General features: G+C 41.8%; 1 protein-coding gene across 4 annotated transcripts in view; it reads left to right on the top strand.

Annotated features, from left to right (window-relative positions):
* The window catches only part of SORCS1 (sortilin related VPS10 domain containing receptor 1), a 306065-nt gene that overhangs the window by 87345 nt on the left and 202914 nt on the right, over positions 1 to 15806 (top strand). For all 4 annotated transcript variants that reach the window (XM_064464114.1, XM_064464113.1, XM_064464112.1 and 1 more), the window contains exon 2: positions 8478 to 8545. In XM_064464114.1, the coding sequence (XP_064320184.1) occupies positions 8478 to 8545 (68 nt within the window). The remainder of the gene's footprint in view (positions 1 to 8477; positions 8546 to 15806) is intronic.

The raw sequence follows: 15806 nt of genomic DNA, 5'->3' as shown, positions 1-15806 counted from the left end.
TGAGATTTGGAGTAATTTTGCACTAAGAACAGAACATTCCACATCTTTGATCATCCTTGTTTGCTTTCTCCAATCCTTTTTATTATTAGGCACAATAGTGGCAATAGTTTTTGAATTAGGAAGAGTATGATCTGATTGCTGACAGTTAATAAGGGTAAGAATCACCCTGCACATGGACAATTTTTAATTCATTCTCTCTAAACTATTGCCTCCTGTCACAGATGGGATAATGGGTAATATCAGACTTTTTTTCTGTCCATTGAAGGATGCAGAAAAATGAAGGGGTTTTTATTTTACTGATCCTTCATAACAAAGACTGTGGTGAAATGGGGAGTTGGTAGTCTAGCTGTGTAACCGTGTGGCTGTCCTCTCTCATCATATTTTTCCTTTCTTCTTTTGCCTGCTGATATGTTTATGTAAGGAAGCCTGTTGATCTGCAGTCTAGGTGGAAAGCAAATCACAAAGTCTTCATGTCTCCATAGTTTGTGGTACTTGCATAGTTGTTAGAGACCCTGATACTTGCTGACTGGTATAAATTTCTAAATAATAATACGAAGAACAAGATTTGTACCAGTAATTTGCCCCAAATAATGAGTTCTCTAGAGTTTGTCTTTTTTTATTCATGAGCAGCCTCTAAAATTCTCAGTCATGAATTATTCAGACTTATTTGTGAATTTATTTGAAAACCTTTCCTCACATAGCTTGCCTAACCAAACAACTCATTGAGAATATCCCTGTGTTCTGGTTGTGGTTTTTGTGGTTTTTTTTTTTCAGTCCTAAAGCTCTGTGCTGTATTGGGAAGTTGGAGACGAAGAAGTGAACAGATAGGCATTGCTCAATTTTTTCCAGTCTATGACTGAATGGTGCATACTCTCAAATACTGCAGTCTAGCCTGAGAAACATGGTTTATTAACACATAATGCATAAGAAAGCTTCAAGTCCTTTAGCTTCCTGCTCAATTACAGCAGACCAACAAGCTTGTGAAAACTTAATCTAGTGCTTCTTTGTTATTGACTTATGTTCCTGCTAAGTAGGCGGTGGAAAGGATCTCAAGAGTTTAACAAGGGATTCATGGATCACTGCACATTAAGGTGTACTTAAACTGTCTTGATTGTGGCTGGATATTTGTTTCTCTCTTCCCAATTAGAAGGCAGTGTGGCAGTTTCATCAGGAGAGTCTTATAAAGGATAGTTACACCATTACCATATTTTACATAGGTATATGCATTTACGATACCTTATTAACAAAATATTGTTGTATTGAAGACTGCTTGTGTTCTCTGCCTGTGTGAGACAGTCCCTATGCCTAAACATTTGTGGTTCATAACAACAGAGCAACCAAACTGCACATGTGGTGTTTTGGACCCCAGCAGCTCTGGATGTGTTGCATGCTCCTTGCATGGGTGGAGAGCACCACAGGAGAGAGAAGACAGTTGCGACTGCTCTTAAATCGTTGCACATCCTGAAGACCGGTCATAGTGTAGAGTGTGTAGCTGGCACATGACTGAAATGAGAAGCTTCCTATCAGGTTATTAGTTCTAACACAGGACTAATGTTGGAGTTCATGAAGATGCATCTCAGTTACCCTACACTGGAAATAAATATGCTCCTAAGGCTGTGGCTTGAGACACAAAAGTCTGGTGCTGGACAAGAAGTCAGGACAGAATAGCATCCTGAAGGCTTTCATTGGTTTGTGGGGGTGGCAGGGTTGGCAACATGCCTTTTTTTTACTGTGACTTCAGTGGTTAAAAAGAGATGTCCAATGACTGCACTAACAGTCTACGGAAGAAACAGATTTTCTAACTGTTTCAGAAAGCTGCTGTAGGTTGTTTGCAGTCAGGTATTAGAAATATTTTATCAAATATACCATTTGCATTACTTTCAAATTACTTCAACAAAATGTTGAGTAATGCTGAGAGATAATGTTGTGCAAGTCAGGGAAGTGGACTGTTGACTGAATGTTTTAGTTCTGTGGCTTATCCCAAGACAGCTGCAGTCTTGACTGAAACAGATGCAAACATACATGCAAAGCAAGCAAGCCTGAAAACATTAAAGCAGAGGTGATGTTTTTGCCTTCATAAGCAAAGGTCTGTTGTGATTTTGAAATCAGCACTTGAATCCTGTAGGACAAATCTTTCTGGCACAGTTTTAGGCCAGTCTAGAGGTAACATTGTCATTGTAACGATCAGAGCCCAAGAAGTTATAGTAAACACCTTTGAAAATGTGATTGTATTCTTCTGTTTGAAAAACCTCTATCACCATGGAGCTGTAAAAGTTGTTTGGTTGAATTGAGTACCCTGTTACACTGTGGAAAGCATTTGCAGGGAGGTCCTGGGGGTGGTGGTGAGAATACAGCTTGTAAAATGTGTCCAAGATGAGAGCACTGTTGGTATAAATGAGATTGGGTTGGATTATCACAGACCACTTTGCTTAGTGGGCCTTTAATAATGATGATCAAACCTTGAACACGACGATTGCTACAGTCCACGTCCTTGTTCGGTCTAGCTTGAATAAGTATGAATATGTTTTAACACAGTGCTCACGTAGTGTTCCCAGGAGTAAATCTGCAGTTGTCAGTGAGTAGTGCGAGGTGTTACAGGCCCCTGACCTAGTGTGCTAGTAGCTGGCTCAGGTACTGGTTTCTGTGTAGCTGTGGCAGAAGTAGCTCAGTGTGGACTCGCTTGCTTTCTGGACACACAGTGCTAGTAGCAGATGAGTTACACAGCCACTGTGTAGCCTGTCGCTTCCTTCCCAATGTGTCATGAACCTGATCAGCAGCAGTGTGCAGACTTCTGTTCACTACCTTCCTGGCCAGCTAGTTCAGCATTGTTTGATGAGACTAAATATTTTTGCCAGGGGAAAAAAGTCGGGTTAAAGGTAATTCTTGCACTACATTTAGACGTGGCCCTGCAGCAAAGGATGAGTTTTGGCCTATACCCTGTAGGAGCCTTGCTAGATGCATTCGAGAACAGTTGAAAGCAAGGTCAAGACAAAGATTTAAGCCAGGTCAGAATGCAAGGAAGGGTGTGGTGAGACCGTGTGGGCCAGTTGAACATGAGACAAGGTAGGTCTGGGAAAAATTGAGCCATGCTTATCCAAGAATTTCTCCCAAGATAGCAAGGAGCCTCCTAGGGCCTAAACTGGCAAATTCACAGAGCAGTCTTTTCTGTCCAGCCACTGATTTCCATCTTGAAACCTCTAGATGGGCCTTCACATCCCAAGTCTTAAAAAGCAATCACAGGTCAGGAGTGATTAACAAAGTGCATTTTCCTTGAAAATGCTTTTTTGTTTTGAAGAAAAGCATGATGGTGTCAAACATGCAAATACCCTGTCCTTTCTGGAATAGCTACTGGGAAGTGGTTTCCTTTGGGAGACAGGTGAGCCGGGTTTAAGTACCTCTTTCATCAGTCTGTCTTCTCCCAGGTGAGTGTGGTAACCCACCAAGCCTTCTGACTGTTTCTTGCCTCCTGAGGCTTTTCCACTTTGTATAAGTAACAAAACATTTTTAATGTTATACCTGGTGGTTAGTGCATTCACTGGGGATGTGGTGAACCCAGGATCAAATATCTTTTTGCTCTGAGGTCTAACTGCAGAAGTGATTAAGTTTCACCTCTCCTTCTCTCCCCTACCTTCTATGGCAGAATAACCCACATCAACTGCTGATCCTAATGAAGAACAGACTTTCTGAAGCCTTGCATTCTATGCAACAGGAAGGATTATCTGTATTCACAGCAGAGCTGACCTAAGACTGGAATTTCAGCTCCTTTTCATTGTATCTCTAATTTGCTTGTTCTTTTCTTCTTGTTCTTGTTAGCTTGCATTGATTGGTAAGTGGTAAAGAAGGGAGAAAAACACACAGTCCCAGAAAAGAAAAACAAAGGAAGAAATAAAAAAAGGCAAGCCAATATATTTCATGACTGTGCTTCTTCACAGCCCCTATTCTGACATTTAGAACAACATAATATGCATGTCTCTGTTCCTTAGGTTCTTCAGTACTACATTGTGACAGCCACAGAGAGAGAGGAGAAAAAAAAAAAAAGAAACAATCTTAAACATGAACTAACCTTTGCAGGATAAATAACAAAGAAATGAGAACAGCAAAGGAGAAATATGTTTTCTGAAAAAGTAAATATAACCAAAATCATGGCCTTGCATAGGTTATTCAAATATCATTACAAAGGGGAATAGATAATACTGAACTGTAGGGCAGAAATAACTAATTTTCTGCCCACTGTCTTGTTTGTTTTGCACATATGTGTTTGAGCAGATCTCTTGCTAGTATTTGAACCACAGTAAATGACACAAGGAAACTGCTGAAACTGGAGATAGGCTTAAAGGTATCTGGGAGCTGATTCGGGTCCACAAAGAATGAGAAAGCTTCCTGCAGGAAAGCCTTTATGTGTTTTGGAAATACGATATCTGTACCAAGTGGAGACATCTAAGCTATTACCCAACAAACTGGTGCATATGTATGCCACAGCATGGTGCCAAATACAGATATTAGCTTGGAAATATTAAATGTTAAGATTTTATCCTAAGTTTACTAAGAAGTCAGGATATAGCAATATTATTTAGGATTCTAGATGTAGCTAGTCTGCAACTAACATGCATGTTTGGGTGGGTCCAGGGTTGCCTCTGCAAAAGGATTGTTAGAGCTATATCAAAAAGAAGTTTGATGGAATGCAGCTAGGTATTTCCCCCCCACCAATTCCAAGAGTACTAGAGTACTCTAAGATTGTGTGGGTTTTACTGAAATTTCTGGGGGAAGAAAAAAAAGAACAAAAGAGGCATTTCAGTTCTCTGGAAGTAAAATATTTTGATTTTTCATATTGGCACTTTTAATTTTTGTCATTTTATATTTTTTTGAGTGTCAATTACAATTTTTTTTTCTCAGGAGAGGAGATTAAAATTCTCAATGGAGTTTTCTTTCATGGAAGTTTTGAGATTTGTGAGCTTCCCTCAGTTGGAAAAATGTAAAAAATCTGAGTAATTTGTGAAAAATAATTCATAGTCTATTTTACACCGGTAATAATGCACTGCTAAGCTTAGTATTCCACAAAAATGAGCCAATTATAATTCTTGGGTTTACAGATGGGGAAAGGTGTTTCTTGATTCTTCTGTGATCTTCCTCAGGATTACATCAACCAGTGGCAAAGAATGGGGAGAAAACCCCACTATTTTTCCTATTTACTCATCTGAGTTTCTATGCCCTACTATACTTAGGTCTCCTTCTAAAAGTACCACATGTCAAAATATTAATTGGGGGAATATTCTTTAGAGTCATTTACATCTCTGGTTCCTCCAGTAAGGAGGAGAGGGCCAAGAGAAGACAAGGCTTGGAAAAAGATATAAGCAACCGTCTTGCAACTGTCCAGCTCCTTTCAGATCCAAGGGAGGCTTGAAGCTGAGGGTGCATGCAACTCCCACATTGTCTGAAGGTCTCCACACAGGCTGGCGCTGAATTTCATTGAGTTCACTGCTACCTTTCATCAGAAGAGTAGTTATTCAGAAAGGCTTTATGTGCGCACCCCTTCATCTTCCTTTTTATCTTCTCCCCCCGCCCAAGTTAGTATTTATTTGTTAAGCAGGGGATTTATAGAGCCATTCAGAGGGGGCTGTGAGGGATGGCAGTGGCATGGTTCTGTATCTGGAGCAGACAGCTGCCCTGCTGTCACCAATAAGTATTCCTGGGAGGGTCGAGATTGAAATTTAGCACATATAAAGCCCTAATTGGCACAAGCCTTTGCAAAGCATATGTCCCTGCTGCAGCTCTGCCATCTGATGCCTTGGCAGGTGGCTGGTGCTTTGCATGTTGGCCACCTCTTCAAAGAGGTACTCTCCAGACTAGAGGGAGGAACCTCCTGGATGGTAGTGGGCTTGTGTGTTTTGGGGAAAGAAGGGGATATCCATGTCAGGGTGCCCGGGGAGCAGTGGGGGGGGTCATGGATGTTGTGTGAACCACCCCCAATGTAGCGGGGGATGCATGTAGTCCTCCAGGCCCTGGGCCAAGGCAGGAGCCACTGTGGGGCTATTTCAGGGGTACATGGCACTTGGTGCGTTGGGGTCACCGTGGATCTGTCCCCAGTTGCCACAGGGTGGGCGTTGCTGGGGGACATGGTGGGGTCTGGGGTTGGTCAGGCTGCCTGGAGGGGCTACGGGGTGGCTTGCCACTGCAAGGCCCATGGGGCAGGGCTGGCGGGGGAAAATGTGAGGGAGACGCTGAGGAAATCAGGACCTGGGGACAGACTGGGGGTTCACTCGGGAGTTCAGGGCTAGGTCTGCCGCTGGGGGGAGCCTTGGGCAGGCCCAGGTCTCTGCCCAGGGCTGCCCTCAGCACCGCTGTGACCGGGCCCATGCCAGGGCGAGGGGCTGTGCGGGCTGGCGGCTCCCCCGCGGGCAGCTGGGGCCTGTCCCACACCCAGCCGGGGACCAGGGCAGGCCGGGGGCAGCCCCGGGCATCGCACACCCCCGGGCATCGCACACCCCCGGCAACGCTCTTCCACATTCTGCGTTTCTCTGTGGAGCCACTTGTGTGGTGCACTGAGATACAAAGTCAGGGTGTTGCCCCCTTCCTTGCCATCTGCCTGATGGGGTTTGCATTTTGATAGCCTGAGTTTGCAGCCAGTTATTCATGGATAGCAGGTTGAGGCTGTCATTTTGGACATAAAGCAGTAAGTGGGCGTAGCGGGAAGTGGGAGGCTAAAATGGGGGCAGATAATAAGGAGGCTGCTTTTCTTCTGGAGGATGTTTGATGATGGTTAGCCCTGGTAAACCACTGTTTTTTCAGGTGCCTCTCCCGTTTCTCTTATCAGCTGCACATGACTTGTGTTTGTGCAGATAGGAAATGCTTTGGGCAGCCTCCTTCTCTGTTGTGATGGATTTAAGAGTTATGCTGTAGAAACAGATGCCTGTTAGATGCGTGTGCTCTGTCCCCTATACCTTTCTCTATTGCAGTAACTATGTGCTCACTTATGTCCTCAGCTCCTGCATTGTCACGCTTTCTGCTCTGTCTCACAAGCTGAATGTATTGGAAGGAGGCTGTTGCTGGTGTGGCTGGTTTGGAGCTATTTGTGTGTCAGAGGCGGGACGGCTTTTGTCTTCAGAAATGGCAGTGATGGGGACTGTTCTTCTCCCCCTCGTGCAAGGAGCCACGTGGCTGTTCCTCTGCCATGCTGGTGGGAGTTTGCACAGGGCTTATAGGGACTGAATTACCTCCAGTCCTTTGCTTCTCTGCCAGATTAGTTGAAGTTGGTGATGTTATCAAGGGAGCTGGGCAATGTGCATTATTGAGCCTCATTTCTTAGGAACCCAGGCTGAAAATAATAATGTAGAGGTATATAGATCAGGGTTTTTGTCAGATAAGAAGCATTGTGCCTCTTTAATTTACTGCAGTTTTAATGGGATAGAGAGATGGATAAGTTATACAGTGACCTGTCAATGACAAATGTAAAACAGATTAGTAGTAATAGTAATGGTCTGGTAGTTTATGTCCCAAATGTAGGTCTTCGTTAAAGGAGCCCATCATCTCGACAGATTTGGTGGGGTTGGGTTTTGTTTTGTTTTGGGGTTTTTTTTGTTTTGTTTTTAAGATATTAATAAAAGAGCAAGCTGAAGTGTTTTGCTGGAAATTCTATTTGCTAAAATTACTTTCCTCCCCCCGGTAAGATAACTTTATTCTAGACGTGTCGGTTTTGGTAGGAGGGAAAAGCTGTTTATCAAAAGAGCTAATAAAACTTCTAAACCTGGACACACTTCCATTCTGGCTACATCTAAAACTTTTTGCTGAAGGCATAAAAATATTGGTTGTTAGAGACATTTGGAGCTCCCTAGTTCAACCTGTTACTCAAAGCAGGGTCATCACCAGCTACAGATGAGGTCAGCCATGACTTTGTCTAGCCAGGTCTTTAAAACCTCCAAGGATGGAAGCTTTACAGATATTCTGGGTAGGCTCTCCTAGTGTTGAACAGTTTTTTTCCTGATGCCCAGTCTGTGTCTCCAAGTCCAAAACTGGTGATCGTTTGCTTGTGTTATATCCCCTGCTACAACCAAAGAGTTTGACTGGAGACAGGCCAGTAGGATATCTGTGCACCACAGCTGTGAACAAGATCAGCAGTTTCAGTGCTTGTGAAACAGAGCAGAAAGTAATTGCTATTTCTACTGCATACAGCAGATCTCATCTTGTATCCTGAAACATTATGTCTAACATGTCAGCTTCTTCCCACTGCACTCTGCCTCCTGGGGATAAGGGAAGAACCTGTTGGTGATATCATGCAGAGGAGCTGAGCAAGAAAAGTTCTGATTGGCTCAACATACATCTCTGCAAATACTTCCCACGTCAGTTTATGCAAATGCTTTTAACAATTCATTCAATTATGTTAAGCACCCATTAAAGGAATCTGAAGACCTCCCTAGGGTCATTTTAGTTCTATGAGATTGTAATTGTTTGAGACTAACCATGATTTCTTCTTTTGCCTTCAGGTGATTCTAATTCTGACAAAGCTGTATGACTACAACCTGGGAAGCATCACAGAGAGCTCTCTTTGGAGGTATGGAGATAAATTGAGTTAATAATTACCACCTTACTTAAATAGGAAGAGCCTGATACAATTCTTTTATTGAATTTAATTGGATTTTTTAAAATGTGCTGGGAGGTTTGTAACTAAACCCTCTCTGTCTCTCATTTCAATTCTTTCATACTAAAGGACAAAGAGGCTGAAGTCTGATTGTCTTGTTTCAGCTGGATAATGTACCTCATGAACGTGCTATCATTTGATAAACCCTTTCCCATCTTATTCAGGATCCAATCAATCAATTGGTTTATTTTTAGGAGAACTCAACAGCCTGAAGTCCTTGTTTATAATGAAGGATCTCATGGCTGTCTACTGCCCAAATAATCCTTACGAAAAGTCAGTGCTACTAAGACTGGGGGAATACCTGTGAGTGACTATTCAATGTCTGTTTATTCAGAACTGCTAGTATTAGTACCAGAGAACTGATTTCCACTTGTGCAATGCTGACTTACTAGACTGATTTATAGGGAATGCCTTGATACTTTAATGATTTCAAAGCATATCATGCACCCTGTGAACCAAAGGGAAGAGCAGGGCCATGGTCTGTTTCTTAAGGCTGTTATTTGGATTCAATGAGAGCAGATGGTGCCTGTTTTATCTCTCTGAAAAACAGATCTAAGGGGTGCTTACTTCACGTGTCCCTAGTGGTACCATGAGCTATAACAGATGAAAGGGAGGTTTTCTCATGGTTCGATCTGTGAAACTTTAATGGGAAGTCTAGGGGCTTTGTAAGCAGGTCATTGATGGGGGTAGACAGGCTGCCGTCTTGATACAAGAACTCTGGGTGTTTTAAACTAAAACTTGTTAGGATGAACTTGTTTTAATAAACCTGTTTAGGAAAGGTTTTTCATTTCCAAGGAAGAGTTTTGGGTCAAAAGGAGGAAAAATAGCCTTTCTGTTCAAGGAATTGAGCAGGATTTTAAGAGAAAAATAGAGAAGGGATTTAACATGGAATATATTCTGAACTCAGTCTAGTGCTCTACCCACTGGCCTGAAGAAATGAACAGAAGAAAACCCAAAACAAACGAACAACCCATCCCCCTCCCCCCCCCCCAAAAAAACCAAAAAACCAACCACCAACCAAATCCCTACGAAATACAAAACTTAGAGGACTTGTTCTGAACAGCAACAGGGACACTAAAAAGTATTAGTATTTTGTGGGGTTGGACTAATGGTTTTTCATCCTGCTGTGGGGGATAATCAGATCTTTCATGTTCATATATGTTGCTGTTATGGCTTGAGATAAAAAATTATCCTATTCTCTCTACTACCTTTACCTTTACTATGGTCTGCACACCATAGTAAAGGCCTTTCAGGACTGTGGCTATGGCAACATTTTCTGAAGGGGGTTTGGGCTAGAGTGTTTAATCTCAGTGGTTTCAAGAAAGAATATTCATAAATGTGAAATACATTTTTTTCTTTAATTTCCTCTTACTACCCTCAGTTGTTGCACCCTGAGAAGTATTTATCTCTTTTTCTTCAGTCATTGGCGAAAGTATGGTATTTCACCATGTGGAGAGACATCCTTCCTCACTGCTGACAGTGTTGAAGAATGACTTTACTCATGTGATACAATGCAGCATGGTGTTGAGATACTGGTTTAGGACTGAAAACAGGACAGCCATAGCAGAGTGGAAAACACATTTTTTGTTGAGGTGTATGAATGTGGGCACAAAATTGTGCTGTGATGACCTTATACTGTTGTCTGTTTCAGAGTTGGTGTCTTTGGAGCATGCCGCAATGGCATATGTTTTACACTGGTTAAAAAAGAAAGGACTGTGGGGATGTCGCTGGAGGATGTACCAGAAGCTGGGGCTTTAGCAAAGTAGCAGTCCTAGAGCCAGTGAGTGCAGTGCACTTTCCCAGACTTCAGACAGTCCTAACATCGGAATGTGATTAATAACATAGTAATAGCATGATTGTTTCCTCTAGCCCAGTATCCTATTACCAAAAATCAGTCTAAGAAAGAATATTTAAACAGGCTTATCATATATGACTCTTCCTCCTTGTATTCTTCTAGCAATCATTCTTAGGGTTGAAGTTTAAGGTGCTTCCTCAACCTTCAGTTTAAGGTCTGTCAGGGTCTGGATAATTTATTTTGTTTGTTTTAGTATATACCAGGGGATTAATATCCCATGAGCTAACTTTCATAGAATCATAGACACATTAAGGTTGGAAAAGTCCTCTAGGATCATCAGGTCCAGGTCAACCCAACACCCCCATGTCTCCTAAACCATGCCCTGAAGTGACAGGTCTACATGTTTTTTTAACACCCCAGGGATGGTGACTCCACCACCTCTCTAGGCAGCCTGTTCCAATGCCTGTCCACTCTTTCAGTGAAGAAACTTTTCCTAATATCCAATCTAAACCTTCCCTGAAGCCACTTGAAGCCATTTCCTCTCATTCTATCGCTATTAACTTGGAAGAAGAGACCAACAACCATCTCACTACAGCTTTAATATCTCTTGGAGTGTGTTAAAATTTTTAGTACCTGTGACATCTCAGAGCAAGCAGTTCCATGGTTATTTGAGGAACCACTTGTCTTACTTTGAACCCATCACCTTTGGGTTCCCTTGGCACAAGTCTCTTGTCAGGACTTGGTTACAGTTTCATGGCCAACCATCCGGAATCCCTGGGCAAATGATTCAACTGGGAAATGTTGAAGAAGAACTGGGATAGCTAAAATCAACCCACTTGTCTTTGCAGTGGTCCATCATTCTTGATCAGCTCTTCAGTGCTCATGACTGCTCTGAAAGTTGCCATGCACTTCGTTGTCATTCCTTGATCCTGTTGTGCCTTACATAAGCCTCAGGTGGTTACCTTGTGCTCTGCCCTGAGTCTAGCTCTGCTGTTAGATCCCTGTTCGCCATGCAGGCATGCCTTAAGGTTGCTAATAAATATCTGTGAAGATCCCAGGACAGCTTCGCTGTTCCTAGTGTAATGGAAAGAAATTACAAGATGGACACATCTTATTATTCAATGCACCTGATAGATTATTAGCTGTTGTCCATTCTGGCTGCTTAAGAGATGTTAATGTAAATCTCCCTGCTTGTTTAAAAAGGATAGGAAAAAATAGAATTGAGAGAAGTGGAGAAACATATCTTGCACTTTAATTTATTCTGTTCCTCTAGCTTTGATGCTGGGGAGTGGAAGAAAGCATGATCTCATGTCTGGCTTGATTTCTGATGTCAAGAGTTCTGTTTCTGAAGGACAGAGGAGAAAGACAGTTCTGCAGGTACCCACAACTGAAGAGGAATCTCTGCCTTAAATACATGACAAAGAAATACCACTTTCGCCTCCTGTGCAGAGTGTATTCTCAAAAGGCTGATGAATGATGAGGGGCTGTTTAGAAGCGTGTCACAGACACGAGTCATTTATGCTATAGCTGGTTATAAGCACATCTGTCATTCGAAGGTGTAGTTGGGTGATTTAAGCAGTCCTGTGACTGATGGGACTGTAACCATCTATAACACAACTATGCCATCGCCTACAAGATATGAATCTGTCTTCTTTATAAACACACTACAGCCTGCTAGGATGGCATTTCTTTGTAATTTTTCAGCCAGTTTAACTACAGCTGGCTGCAGCCCTAATGGATGGAGATCGCCCTTCTAAAACTACCAATGAATTAATAGACCACTGTTGACAGACAGGAGGGGGTGAAATACAGTGAGAGAAAAGAGATGGGGAGAATCTATACGATCTTCTAGAGTGGTAAGGCTCTGTGCTGAGTTTTGGATGGCAAGTGAGCTGCTGCTTCTGTAAACAGTAAATGAGATTTTGCATCAGGCTGGGCCTGACTTTAATTATGCTGTTATCCTCTCAGCAGACTTTTTACATAGTTTTAGTTGAGAGTTTTTTATTTACTTTTTGTTACTCTTTTTGTATGAGAGGAAGAAAACGGAGGAGAAAAGATTATCTGTCACTGAGCAATTAACTGAGTGTATTGGATTTATTTCTCTTCCTTTCCTAGATATCTCTCAGATCACAAAGAGGATTAAGCAATAAGAGTTAGGAGATGATGTTTTTTACCACTGGAGTAAGATAAGCTTACGTTTCCAATAAATTAAAATGTCAGAGTAGTGACTATGGTATCCATGAGTTGCGGACAGCTGTGGGGAAGTACTAATCCTTTTCTGTTTGTGTAAATATGATGCTCTGGACAGATGTGTGTGCAGGACACTTTCCCTCAGGGCCTTGAGAGGCTGACAAGCAATGAATGCTGCTGTTCACCTCTTTGCCTTCTTATAGCTCTGTATTTGGTCAGGAATGAGTAATTTCTTGGAACTTGCTGTAAAAATAGCAGTAATTAAACTTTGCTTTTCAGCCAGAAAGTAGGAAGATGTAGTTTGCTTGGTTTGAGAGCATTTATGTTCTCAATTGCAATCTGTTGCTGTGTTAGTTCTGGAAGTTATTGATGATACTCACATACCCAAACACTGTGTCTGAACTTCGAGCTCCCCAATTCAGGAGTGCTTAGCGCTTCCAGCCTGTCCTTCACTGCTCCTGGTTTCTGCAGTGAGGAAGCTTTAGCACATATGCCATAAAGGAATCCCAAGGACTTTGAAAAATACCTGTGCCTTGTATAGATCTAGCTTTAACTTCCCATAAGTAAAGCAGGGGGTGTTAATAGATGCCTTCCTCCCTGCCCCCAGAGAGCTTAGAATGGATTTAGCTAAGTGGCATCTGCAATATTTTGAAGATTGCCTGGTAATAAATATTACAGAGGTCACAGCAAGATAAAAATTCTCAGAACTCCAAGGCTGTTTCTAGCTTTTTCATGGCCTTTTTTTTTAAACCTTGAACTAGTGTCTTAACCTCTCCATCAGTTTACTCATCCCCACCTTCCAACACCACCAATTCACATCATTTTGCAACATTGTCCTTTCAAGAAGGGAAGCTGAGTATGTAAGCCAGAGAAGAATCAGATCCTCAGAGCATCTCTGCCTCTCAGTATAGGAATAACCTTCATTTATTCCATGGGGCAACCTGATGAAATAAAGAATTCACTCTCCTTACAGAGTTCTTATCCTCTTCTGCTCTCAGCCACTGCGCGAGACAAGATATTGGGCTAAAGTAGACCAAGGTATGTGGTACTAAGGTCTAAGTACTGTGGTGTCACATCTGTATGTTGGGTAGTCCAATAATTGCCAATACACATGGGAGTGTTTTGGTGAAAACTGTTGAAGATGGGTTTGCGTTAATATGTCAGATACTGTAAAGGAACAGTGGCCAATAGGAATGTGTTCTTTTCTTTTGCAGCTGCTCTAGGGATAGAAGCCTCTGGGAGAGATGTAGATGTAGGCTGAGGATCATATCTCAACACAACCTTGCAATATTAGCCAGATGATCTGTTAGACATCTTTTCCTCACTTGAATCTTGTTGCTTGGAAGGTCTCGGCGGTGAGTTGACCGCAGCTATGTGGTTATAAATACTATAGATGCTTTGAAGCCTCACATATTTATGTTTCTGGATGCAATTTTCTGGCTCCTTGCTAGGTAACAATGCCCAGTCTACAGATCGGAGCTATAGCCACCCATGTCATCTTCAGTATTGTTGATGTATTTGTGAAGATGCTTTTCTCTAGACTAGAGAGTTCTTGCAACAGGAGACTTGAAGGATTGTTGCTATTGTTGCTTACTTCCTTTGAGGGGAATTTCCAGGATATGTCTGTTATTGTATTCATAATTCTTCTGCACATTTTATGCTGGCTCCTTACCTCTGTTTTGCAGATGGGTTGTTCTCAGCTCACACTTATTTTCTACTTGCTGAGCCACATTAATAAGGTCATAACTTGTGGCTTAGTGACACGGTGTGTTCTGCAACAGCAGATTAAGGTCTCTTAGCTGAAGCAGGTAGAAGAAGCAAATCCATATGAGAGGAACTGACAAAGACAGAGGAAGGAAAGTCTCATTAATCACATTTTAAACAGCAGTTTTGTGGGGAAGGGGAACTTGAAAAGGGCTATTTGAAATGCTTTTATCTATAAATATGGTGTTTCAGTTGCTCAGTGTGAGTTAAGTCTCTTAACTGAATATCAGAGCTTGATAAATGCTGCTACATTATCTCCCATGAGCGTTTAGTGAAGTTCTAACAATGACATTTCCTTGTGTCCTTTATTTTAATTTTTTTCATTTTTGCTCTTGCAAACATATGAACCACTGGCTGCTCTGTGTATAGATGCTGGAGGACAATGGGGGGGAAGAAAGGATGAGTTTGCACACTCAGCTATTCATGCAGGAAGCAGTATCTTTTTACAGTTTGATCGCCATGGGAGATCTGCTCACACTGGAAGCGGGCTTAGAACATGGATTTCATGCCCTGACTGAGTGTGGAGCTGAGCGCAGCCTTTTTCCTGTGTGATGGCATACTGTTCAGGCATCAGGACCACTAGGAACCTAGCAGTTTCTATAATTACCAATTTTTTACATGAGGGGGCTCATTTTACCCTGGAGATTAACAGTAATAAAAACGTCTTGCACAGTTAATTCTTCTAGTGGTTGCCAAAGTTTCCTGGGATGTTTTGCCTGCTATCAAAAAGAGCTCCAATAAAGTGGGGGTGGGAGGGGTGGGAGGGTAGAAAAACCAACCAATCAAACAAAAAACCCACCCAAAAAACCAAAAAGATCTACCTAGGAAACAACATACTGCAGATGCTTAAATAGATCCTAATTTAGCAGGAAACTTAAATTTTACTGAATTTTACCACACTCCTACCTTTCCTGAAGAATGAGAGCCAGTATAACCCTTGCATTTTATGGCATAACAGCCGTCTCACGTAAGTTCTGCCTTGACATAGCTTGAAGAATCACACCCTGATATTTAGAAGGATCAGATTTTGTTGATGATTTAGTGATGTATTTCTCATTGCCTGGTCTGTGTAGAAAAAATATTCAGCACTAATGATGATGCAAATTTATCAAGCAAATTAAAAATGTGTTCTCTGTTGCAACCAGTCATGAAACGTAGGCGTGTTATCAAGTAAATCAAAAAGAACCCCAATCGATTTTCTGCATGAAAAAACATGTAAATCAAGATAATGAATATTAATACTGACATATATTATCAATATATACTGTAAATAGCAGATGCATAATGTTCATGTCACTTCATAGACATACAGTGTTTAAATGCAGTTTGTCATTCTTGTTCTGCAAATTAGAAGATGAACTTGCACATCTGTTTCCTAGAATGTACCTGTTTGCACAAATGATATTGGTAAAACACAGCAGAATT

Source organism: Phalacrocorax carbo, chromosome 12, assembly GCF_963921805.1.
Source record: "Phalacrocorax carbo chromosome 12, bPhaCar2.1, whole genome shotgun sequence".
NCBI lineage: Eukaryota > Metazoa > Chordata > Aves > Suliformes > Phalacrocoracidae > Phalacrocorax > Phalacrocorax carbo.
Note: the sequence above shows the minus strand (reverse complement) of the source record. Positions and strands in the feature narration are given on the sequence as shown.